Genomic DNA, 11869 nt, shown 5'->3' with positions numbered 1-11869 from the left:
TTTCAAAATAAAAGCCCCTTCTCTTGACATCTGAGCTGGTGATTGTTGAATACAGGATTAGATTTTTAAAACGCTTTACAAGTTCCTGCCAATCAAGTGTGCAAACTGACAGTGACTTTATTTCGGAGATTCAAGTAAAATATTAAGTTTGCATTAAAATATCAAACTTGAAAGAATAAAGATCCGCATACACATATTTAACATGTTTAATTGTGGAAAGCAGAGAAAAGCGGAAACTGCGTTAAAGTTACTATCTTAATATGTGATTTAAAAAAAATTGCAAAAACACAATTAATTTATTAAACTACACTTGTTATTATAATGAGTAAATAAAAGAATCCCTGAATGTGTATCTTCTTCATTTCTCTTTACTAAAAGTACACAAAAAAGGTCTACCTATTTAAGCTAAGCTGTATCTTATGCTCTATTGGAAGCATAACTACAAATATAAAATGTAATTCGTTATATGATAATAATAATAATAATAATAATAATAATAATAATAATAATACTGAGTGTTCCAGATAATGGAAATGCAAATGTGATTTTTCGTTATTGTGAAGAGGCTTTTTGCTTAGTTTTACTAAATCTGCTTTTTTACTATTGCAAAGGCCTATTGGCCTTTTTAATAAAATTAAAATTAAGCAAAAAGCCTCTTCACAATAACGAAAATCACATTTGCATAATTATCTGGAACACACAGTAAAGGAATCCTTGGATTCATTTGGTTTTTGTTTAGATTTTTGTAGGGTCATAACATTTGTTCTAAATTTGTCAGATCAATCTCGTGACTAATAATACTGTAGGATCTTCGATCAAATGTTTAAATTAATTAGGTCAATTTCCCTAATTAATAAAAAAAGCTTAATTTTACCGTCACGTAAAGTGGCATTTTTTGTAGGGTTAAAATCTTTAATAGTGAAGTTACTTGGATAAATTCACACCATAAATAACACTGTAGGGTCTTAACATCATATTTAAACTTGTTACATTTTCATGTAACATCAACTTAATTTTTCAACTGGAAAGCACAAAGACCGTTGCTCTACATGCGTCATACAAATAAGGATTATATGACTCAACTCAGTAAACCAGTCTGTCCTGGCTGACAACACCAGCAAAGTCTATTTGTATTTCCGTGCACCTAATATTATAAGGTACTAATTCTGACATTTTTCAGTACAGTAAGATGTTCAGTTAGGGTTTCAAGATTAGATATCAGAACAGGACCTACTTTAAACCTGTTGCGGTTCAGCGGCCCGCGGGCGGGCCGTTTTGATATCTGCATAAGCATTTTTCGAAATGGAACGACACTGTCAACTCGATGATAGACACATTATACACCGATGGAAAGCTTAGATACTCATGAATAAACCACTTTCACGTGTGATTACCACAGCGGGTAATATAAACGCATTTGTCCAACAAACAACGAATATCCATCCATCCGTTCTCTGTACACGGCTTTAACGTACACAGCGCGACTCACATTTGCGGGTTCATACATACAGATGAAAATATTCCACAAAAAACGGCCATAATCCAACCTTGGAATCAGGGCCGGCCGCTGGCATAAACACTCTATGCCGTTGTTTATCGCCACATCCACTAGAGGGGGCCACACCACAACAAGTGTGTGATTCGCATTTTGTCCCTGTCTAGGATACATTTTTAAAAAAATAAATATTTGCTGTTAATCATGTGCATGTGTGTTTTAACCCAATTACAAGCTGTGCACGTGATTTGGTAGGTGCCCTGTGCATGTTTTGGGGCCATAAAAAAAATCTTGCTTAGGGCCACCAAAGTCCTAGGGCCAGCCCTGCTTGGAATTCCAGACGGAACAAGCCAGTAAAATATTTTGTCCAAAACATGTCTTGAAGTCGGTATATAATCCACGAATAGGTGGTTTTCGAGGAAATGCACCTCGCGATGCGCGTCCAATATTCCCTGTATTTCTCGTCATATTTTTATTTACAAATAAAATATTAGCGATTTTTTTGTACTGAAAATGGCTGGAATTGACTGTACATTATAGGGCTAACCTCCTTATTGTGTTAGCTGATATTGTTCTTTGTTACCAAACACTTTCAATAAGAATGACGCACAAAAAACCTGGAACCTTTCAGGTTTCTTCTACAGATGCCCTTGAGTCCTGTTTTGTAATCCAGCCTTGGTGTTTCCAAACTTGAAAAGAAATGTGTTTGCTCAGATAAACGCTTCTATTGTCTCCTGTTTTCAACTTCACCTCAGGGCACTTTCTGCACAGTAAACAAGAAAGATATTCCTCCTGTCAGGTTCATCTACAAAAATGGAACAAAGCAACAGTCAAGACTGTTAGCTTCTCCTCTGAGAGTGAAGGAATAAAAAAAAAGTAGTAGAAAAATCAGGACAATGGCCATCTATTGCAGCAATTTAATTTCCATAAGAATAAACAACAAATTACATTTCAATGTCACAAATATAGATGCTTAAATTTGTAAATAATTCCATTAAACATTATTTTACTCACACAAAAAACATATAACACAAAATAACTACAAGGTGTTTTTGTCACGGACTCAAGTGTTATTTATTCACGAACATCAAGAAGTAGATATTTCCATTAATTTCAGCTATTTGAGACAGATGTAAATTAGGTAAGACACTGATGATTCAGTGTTGCTGAGTCTGGTCAAATTATATGTACTAATTGTAATTACTGGGAAATCAATCAATCCAATTCATGTGCTGTCTTGCATTGTTCTGAAAGGCCTCTAAAACTGTTGGCATACAGCATATTTGGGAATGCATTGTGCAGTTTTTGTCACCAGAATTTTCTTTGGGAGCTTTAGAAGTTCTAGAATATTTTCTTCTCGAGCATACTTTTTCCTTTTGTCACAGTATCTGCTGGATTATTATATTCATGTCTGCCTGTTTTCCCAACTTTTGTGTCATTCCAGGCAGAGGCCCTCATCTGCCCTGCAGTACTCCCAGTCAGACAAATGACACATTCATCCACTCAGCTGTCCCTCATAAACCCCACAATATGTACACTGACCCAGTTTCAAACTTTCCCTGCCAGATTATCTACTGTATATAATCTACTATGTCTTTCAGGTTGAATTACCTGCCGACTTTTGGCCTCTACCTGTGCTTAACCTCGCTTAGACCTGATATCAACTATTGACTTTGCCCTAACCTAATCATTTAACTGAGACAGGACATTGTCTTTGTCAGTCTTTTTTTATTGCATGCCAATGATCTATTGTGTGTAGTCATCTTGTTTGTATTTTATGCTTATACTTCTTCTAAAATTGTTGCTAATAGTATTGTTGTACTTTTGTTGGACAGATTTTGTTCCACACATTTTTCTTTTTTGCTCAAAATCAGACACTGATGTTACCCAGAATGCAACTCAACCACCAGCTGGAGATTTGGGTGCATTAAAGTAGTAACATCAAGGCTCTACCCTGAAACATATATGAGGGGCTGGGCTGCAGAAGTCTGATTATTACACTTCTTGTTCATGGCGTACCCATTTTCCCCATTTTAATCTTGCAGTGTTCAGCAACCCACAGCACTTTCAACAACTTTAAAAAGACACTGAGAAGACAGGAATGTGTGCTGAGTGCAAGTTTATCTTTTAGAGCTTCTGATTTGAGTCGCCACAAGGACTGATAGAGGAGTAGTGAGTGATGAGCCGATCAGCTTCTCTCCACCCAGTCAGCAGGGCTCCATGGACGCTGGAGTAGTAACAGGGATGAGTCGCCTCTCCTGCAAACAGCACCTGCAGGGGCTGAAATATCCCCACGCAATTAACACTGAGACAAATATCTGTCCAGTCATATTTTTTCAGTTGGTTTATGTGTACTCTGTATGTAAACGCATGTAAATAAAACAAGTTCATCTGTGCACCTGCGACTTTTCTCCCTTTGGAGGCAGGGGCTCCATCATGTGCTCCAGGTCCTGTGCTGAACAGCCTATTGCTGGGTGACAGTAGGAGCCGCATGTCCAGGGATCATTAAACCAGCGGGAGCACAGGATTCTCTTCGGTGTGATGGCAGAGTTTCCTAAAACACACACATAGTTATGTTGACAGGGACTGTGCTCAAATAATCAGGCCCAACCATTTTAGAAAACATAAAAATGCGCAGAAACATATCACACACGGAGAAATAACAGCTGATCTAGCAGTACACAGTGCTACAAAAAAAGTACCTACGATTGTCAACGTAAATTAACATGTTATTTCTACACATGACAATATAACTTTAGACCTTGAATCTAGTTAATCACTTGCTATGTGCTGCCTCACTTCAAAACAGGCAGCACCTTGTAAAAGATCCACTAAGAAAAGCATAATCTGCCCCCACACATTCTGGATAATAAAATAGCAGAATGGCAATTCACCAGATCTATCTATCTATCTATCTATCTATCTATCTATCTATCTATCTATCTATCTATCTATCTATCTATCTATCTATCTATCTATATCAAAGCAGTCTGTCACAGCACAATGGTCAATTGATCTTTAAAAATAAAGTGGTCCTAAAAGGCAGATTTTACAAATACCCTCTGACTGGAAACATACACAGTTTGGCCAGAAGGTGGCACCACAGGAAAGGCCATACAAGGCTATCATCGACACAGTGCCAGTAAAAACGATGAACAGCTTTTGACCTGTAAATTCCATTTTTATCAGTTTCATTGTGGTAATTATAACCAGAAATGTAGTATTGCTCTGAGTTTGAAACCTATCAATGATGACGGACTCTTAAACATGCATTTGGTGAAAATGCACTGATTCATTACTTCATGGGGACGGTGAAGAGAGACAGCAAATGTGGAAAAGGGAGTATCGCAGTAACATGAATGAAAAAGTCCATAGCGGGGACTCAAACGGCAGCATCTGTGCAGATGTAGAATGAACCGTAGTTGTTGATTACTGGGCTGCTCTCATCCTTTTAGAATAATATGATAGTGAGACATATTACACATGTCCTAAAAACTTGTTCATACAGAGATGAAAGTTTTTGATCTCTTTTGGAGGTTTACGCTTTACTTTCTTTTACATCTGTAATGTAATGTGCTTAATGTTACTAACTTCTGTTTGTAAAGCAGTTTTGTTATTCTACATATGGAAAAAGAAAAGCATCGTTCTCTATGTTCATCCATACTAAGAAGGGGAGAGCTCCAAGATGTGAGTCTCACCTGTGAATGTATGGACGAGCTCGGTGATGGAACGCCTGATTTCATCCTCAGGAAGTGTCTCCATATACTCAGCCTCATGCCCACAAATCCAGCCGCAGAGAATGTGGCTACAGTTGAGAGTTTGATAATTAAGATGTGCTTCAATCAGTAATAAAACATTACAGAGGGAAGAACTGTGGCTGTTCAGGTGACTAAAATGTTGCTGACCTTTCAGAAGGTTTGATTACAGTGAACACAGATATCTTTTTGATCCAGGATTTGCTTATATCAGACACACGGTCCGAAATATCCTCCTGAAGACACAAAGGCCAAAAAAAAACAAAAGCTAATGTTTAACATAGTGACAATAAACAAGTATGTTATTTGCAAAGTAAGAATTACCGAGACACCATCTATACTGCTGTAATGAGGAAGTGTTTCATCCTGTGGTATGTATTTGATGGAGGATTTTAAAAGTTTCAGACATGCATGATAGCGTAACCATATCATTAAAGTGGTGTAAAAACTTTCAGTGTGCTGCTGAATAAATCATTAAAGGATTTTTGTATATGTTTGTGTATGTATTCCGTGGTTCACGGCTGCACAACACACCTCATCTTTCCACACCAAGTAGATGACCTCACAGTCAGCATCCCACCACGGAGATTCAAACTCAACGTATATTTTGTCCGTGGTTCCAAATCCTATTTTTTGGATGGAGTGCAGTTTGTGGGCCGGGAGAAGAGGACAGAACAAGGTTGAATGGTGCTTCTTAAGGTATCCTGAAAAGGACAGACAATTGTATGATGTATATTACTGGCTAATGACATGTCAAAATAAAACTCGTATTGGTATTAAAATATAAAACTACCTATACTGTAAAAGAGGAGTGTATTCATATTAACTACTCATACTGCATAGCCAGACTAATGCTGCTAAAAAACACGACTCCACAACGAATTAACTCCTCACCTATGACAAAAGACATAACATCCCATTTACAGTCATTCTTTTTCTATTTTGCCCTGAGATGAATCATAAATGAGCGGACGTCTACCTAGAGGCACTGTGACAATAACATGATCAGCAGCAATCCTCTTCCCATCATCACACTCGACTGTCACGGTATTTTCTCCGCTCTCTTTGTCGTTCCAGTGGACACAGCGCACAGGACAATTGTAGGTCACTAAATCAGCGGGAAGCTCCGACATCAAGCTCTGGATTAGGCCTTCATAGCCACTGCAAGACAAGAGCATCAATAAACGTTCCCTGGATGCACAAGCAAAGTCCTGTATTAAACGACTACAAATTACACTTACATGAATGATACAGTAGTATTAATAAAGATATTTTATAGACGTTATAATCGCAGATGTGTACACTTGTGACACTAAACACCTGTCATTGTTGACACAAAAGTGATAACAGTCATTAAGTGTTGGAAATTTCAGTTCACATCTTATCCGACAATAAATCTGTTTCATGTTGTGATCAGACTGGAGTCTCTACTGCCAATGTTCAGCTTGAATTAATGCTTCTCCAATATAAGATAAAAAGAAAACAGCATAACAAGGTTCTTTTTGTAGATGGCAGAGTGATAAAGTGTCTAACATAGCGGGAGGGCATCCTTGTTGCAGAAATGTTAAGATTCCTATCCTTTATTTGCAACATATTGGATGCAATTCAAGCATAATCTCTCTTTTTCTGCCATGTTTCCAATGTCCACAAGGCTTTAACATAAAGGCAAAAATGCCCACCCAAAATAATTACCTCTGCCAAGGAGGTTATGTGACACCCGGCGTTTGTGTGTCTGTCCGTCCATCCGTCTGTCTGTCTGTTAGCAAGATAACTCAAAAACGCCTGGGCAGATTCACATGAAATTTTGAGGGGATGTAGACTATAGTAAAAGGAAGAGCTGATTTAATTTTGGTGGCAATGCGGAAAGGAACCTGGATTCTGGATCACTTTGAATTTTTTAGTATGTTTTAGTCCGTGGTCCAAAATAGGACAAAAACATCATAGGTTAGCATGTCATCCAACAAATTGGAGCAAGGTGTCCAGATAGCTCAACTGTGTAAGAAGGTGATTCGTAAACAGAACTGTGTCAGAAACGCAAGTTCGATTCCAGCTCATGATCCTTTACTGCATGGGTTTCCTGTTTTCCTCTTTATCCTTGGCAGAGGTCTGCACTCTCTGAGTGCTTTTCTAGTTTCAATTTATGAATAGCCTCCTAAGACCTGGTGTCCACATATGTCCCATATAACTAGAAGAAATCAAAAATGCAAGCCCAAGCAAAACTCAGGTGTGAAGAGGTTAAATAAAAGGGTGAAATGATAAAAAGGGGAGCTCAGTTTAGGGGATTCATTATTATTATTAAATGATTTATTGACAGGGCTGAAACTAAGAATTACCTTCACATACTTGCTATCTCCAGTCTACTCTATTATAATAAAGCCCCACAACAGATGTTCTCAATTTAAAAAGTGGAAGCAAAAGAATGTGTTTCCTTAATAAGTTACTGAAATTTTCATTTTCATTTCAGGTACCTGACAAGAGAGTGAACGCAGACTTAATTAATGGCAAAGATGTCTGAGCACACGCATTCTTTTGTACTGTCTGATGTTTGTGGTAATGTCCTTCAGTTGATACCAGTGAACATGTTTTTATGGTAGAGTACAAACTTTGGGAATGTGCAGTCCACTCCACTTAGATCCTTGTACATTGAAAATCCCGCCAGGTCTATCTCATCCATGGAGGTAGTCGCACTTCCACAACATTCGAATTTCAGCATGGTGCTGAGTGCACACAGTAGCAGCTGCCTCGTGGCTTCATCCTTGTCTTTCCACTTCTCTGCAGTCCGTAGCTTAGCCTGCACACAACACCAAACATGTAGCAGCTAAATCAAATGGATTTCCATAATCCTTAGCAAAAGGAACATAATTTTGGTTACTGAGAGACAATGTACCTGTGATCGTATGAAATGTCCAACACTGGCACATTCTTCGTGATTCTCAGATGGATGAGTATCATATGTTAGCTCAAGAAACATCTCCAGAGCAGGATCCATGCTTTCAGCACTCAGCCTCTGACCTGTTTGGGCAGAATATAAAAGATTAATACCAATCACACTTGGAAAAGACACAGTACTGAGCACATTATGCTTGTCATTGTGTAGGACAATAGCAATGCACACATACAGCCTTTGACTAGGGAAGGTGATGTATGAAAACAGCAAGTGTTGTTCTATATCTAGTCACCTGAACTGCTGAACCAGTTGCCAACCCAGGGAGGATATTCATAAACATCCATGGCCTGGTTCTCTGGGGTGAGGACCTGTGGATCCAGGAGGCCGTAGTCACGAGCCAGACAAAACAACGGGTTCTCCTCAGACGGACCGTGGATGTAAGTCGCACCTATCTCTGTAATGGTACTACCTGTAGAGAGAAAAAAAAGATCAGTGATCAGTGAAGCTACATTTTATTAGTTTGGAGCTGCTGTGTCTCAGGTGGTTGAGCGGATTGTGTCAATACACTGAACCCCAAGTTGTTTGAGACGGTTCAGGATGCTTTGGAACAACAATGGTTAAAAAAAGGTGCTATTTACTACAGCCATGGCCATAAGTTTGGACACAGCATGACTTCCTATGTCTGTTTTGATGTCTATGACAGAACATAAGTATTATTTTTTGACAGCACCAGTTTAATTAGTCAACAAATCAACAAGGGATATAATATTATCAATAAATTCCAACAACTGGAACAACTTTGTTCCCAAAACATAATATTAGAAGAAAATAACAAAAAAAATGCAGTACTTTCACAACCGAATTTGGTAAGAATAACAAAATGACACCAAACTCTTTTGATGTTTTTTTTAAATATGAAACTTAATATAGTTCTCAGGAGTTGTGTACTGTATTGTAAGTGACAATTTTGTGGTATTTTCTAAGATTCACAAGCGTCATGGTACTTGTGTCCAAACTTATGGCCATGGCTGTATTTATTTAACTGCACAGTCATCAAAATAAAGTGTTGGCATGATAGATCTAGTTAACCCAAATTCTGTTCTTATATTAAAGCCACTTGGTTAGCATTTTCTGGTTCTTTTCAGTCATGCAAGTATCCTTGTGCTGTAAAGTTTACCAGTCAAACCACAGCGGAGTCAACTGGCAGAGTCATATTGCATTTTCTTGGTAGGATTGCAGTGAACAGCAGTCTTGCTGATTAGACACTGGTTAACAATGTAGAGTGTACAGAAGGCTTTGGAGGTTTTGAGGAATAAAATTCACGAGAAAGCAGGTAAGCAAGTAAGTGTCTGATGCTCAGAATTTCCTAGAATAAAACCTACTAGCATGTTGGAAAACACTTGTTTCAATTGGATCTTACTGCATCTTAACTGGAAATAAAGATAAAGAACACTTTCAATAGAGCAGTTGATGAAGAGGACAGTAAATCTGGCTTGATAACATATTACAGGTGTGATAACACATTTTAGCTGTATAACTTTTTGCTATGTTCACATATCTGCAATGTTAAAGACAGACAGTGTCAGTATATATGTTGAGGGTTTTGCTAAACTAAAATGCTCACCCAGTTTGGCTGTTTTTATTCGTCCTCCGGTGTTTTCAGTCGCTTCGAGTATCCGCACATGACGAAACCCAGCTTTAAAGAGCCTGAGAGCCGCTGATATACCTGAGATTCCGCATCCTACTATAACTATCTTTGGGTCTTTAGCCGCCATTGCTACTTTCCGTACTTCAATACTGACATTTTATGATTATGACCAAGTCGGCTAAAGTTTACCTCAGGACATACAGTAACTATAAAGACAGTGGAGATAAAGCCGGTTTCTGTTGTCAAGTTGCTGTGAGATAATCGATAAAGGATGTGAAACCAATGTGAATGTTTTCCGCCTCCTGTTTCGCATGTTGACCGCTGACTTGACGGAACTTGTTCCCTTCCTGACCGCTGGATGGAGCCAAACATCACCTCAGCTACGTTATTGATGGTGAAGTTAGTGGTAGGAGAAAATGAAAACACATAGGTTGAGGTAAATTGATGCAATATTGTGACAAACAATGCATGTATGTATTTATTTATTTAGCTGTTAATCAGAACAACATTTACAATCACAAAAGTAAAAAATGTTTTAACATGTGAAAATGTTGGGGTAGGATTATTGAGTCCCTAATGCTAATAAAGGAATATTTTAGCTTTGCTATCGTTTAATTTCTGAGAAACTATGTTTACAGTGGTGAAACACAATAACAAAGAGAAAGAACAGGAAGAAATGTATGATTTTCAGTTTTATACTAAAATTATAGCTATTATAGCTAGTAGCATTAGCTTGCAGTAGCAATAGCTAGCTAGCTTTTGTGCTAAGGTAGGCTAACTATCTGTGATGATGTGAAATGTGTAAATATGCACTTGTGTCTGTGTGTGTGCGTGTGCGATGGTGTGCAGAGAGAATGAAGTGTATAGGCTAACGTTTCCTTTCCACATTCCTCTGTATGCATATGGAAATTGATCAAGTCCATTTACTTCATTTAAAAGCCCATTAAAAAATTTAATCCGGAAGATTAGCTGTAACTTTGCATTACTTCCTTTTCTCATTTTAATGAATCTGCGACAGCTATGATCAGAGGTATTAAGCCATCAGATTGCACAACTATGTGGTAATTTTAAGAATTTTTTTAAAGTGTCTAAAGGCATAAAACGATACAGTGATTATCACTGTAGAAGGTCACTTCATTTCTTCTTTTATTCAACATCAAAATCAGAAACAGAAGGGGAGATTGTGATCATGTTTCAGGGTTGGTCAGTTAACTGGTGACAATACTTTTGGGTGCTCACCTTGAAACTCTGTAGATCTTCTGTGCTGCTTGGTTGAAGTTGTAGAAGATTTCTTTGCAGCAACCTCCATATGGTCAAAATTAAGATTGTGTTTTTCTCACTTGAAATAATGAACTGCAATCATACATGACAATATAATGACTTCCATTTCATCAAAATACCCAAAATGTAACTGAAATACACTTAATGCATTTTTTATGGCTTTATTTTGTTTGAACTGAGCAGATTTCCGTAGTTAATGGAGTATTTTGTGTTGTTTTTGGAATTGTATGGCTCATCTGGTGCGACAAATGAGAGCTGGAGGAGCTAATCTTGAAGCCAGAGATAGATGAATGCTTCATAATATGCGAACGATAAACCTGGGGATGTTAATGACATGCCTAGGAATGCTGGTTGTAATCCCCCCATGAGACAATCTAATCTTAAGATTCATTTGCCAGTTGTTATAGATATTTCTATCATATCGCATACTTTCCATCAGCTTTAATTCATTCATCCATTCATTAATTTTCTTCCTCGTATCAGGGATCAGCTCGCAGTGATAGCAGGCTAAGCAGGCCTTCCATTCTATTTCTGCTCATCCAGGTGTATCTCCAGATGTTCTGTGGCCAGATGAGATGGCTCTACCCTGGGGTCTCCTCCCAGTTGGGTGTGCATCCTAATTAGTTACCTGAACCACATCAGCTAGTTTGCCTGGTTTGGAGAATCTCAAAAGGTTCAGTTTTGCTTTAGCTTAGTATATTTAGCATTTAGTAAAATTCCCTTGACTGACTTTTGGGAGATATATCTAAATGATGCAAATGTTCCTGCTGACCACTGCTGTTCATGCATCTTTGCCATGTTTC

At 38.0% G+C, this 11869-nt stretch overlaps 1 protein-coding gene across 1 annotated transcript; it reads right to left on the bottom strand.

Moving 5' to 3' along the window:
* Positions 1-2398: 2398 nt before the first annotated feature.
* On the bottom strand, positions 2399-10235 carry LOC110958643 (peroxisomal N(1)-acetyl-spermine/spermidine oxidase-like). The gene is made up of 10 exons (XM_022205271.2): positions 9762-10235; positions 8430-8606; positions 8138-8262; positions 7854-8041; positions 6230-6411; positions 5785-5954; positions 5401-5486; positions 5194-5300; positions 3895-4049; positions 2399-3775 (listed from the first exon to the last, which is right to left on the bottom strand). The coding sequence occupies exons 1-10, from the start codon at positions 9910-9912 to the stop codon at positions 3623-3625; spliced, it is 1494 nt and encodes a 497-aa protein (XP_022060963.1). The 5' UTR covers positions 9913-10235; the 3' UTR covers positions 2399-3622.
* Positions 10236-11869: the final 1634 nt, after the last annotated feature.

The sequence above is a fragment of the Acanthochromis polyacanthus genome, chromosome 15 (assembly GCF_021347895.1).
Source record: "Acanthochromis polyacanthus isolate Apoly-LR-REF ecotype Palm Island chromosome 15, KAUST_Apoly_ChrSc, whole genome shotgun sequence".
NCBI lineage: Eukaryota > Metazoa > Chordata > Actinopteri > Pomacentridae > Acanthochromis > Acanthochromis polyacanthus.
Note: the sequence above shows the minus strand (reverse complement) of the source record. Positions and strands in the feature narration are given on the sequence as shown.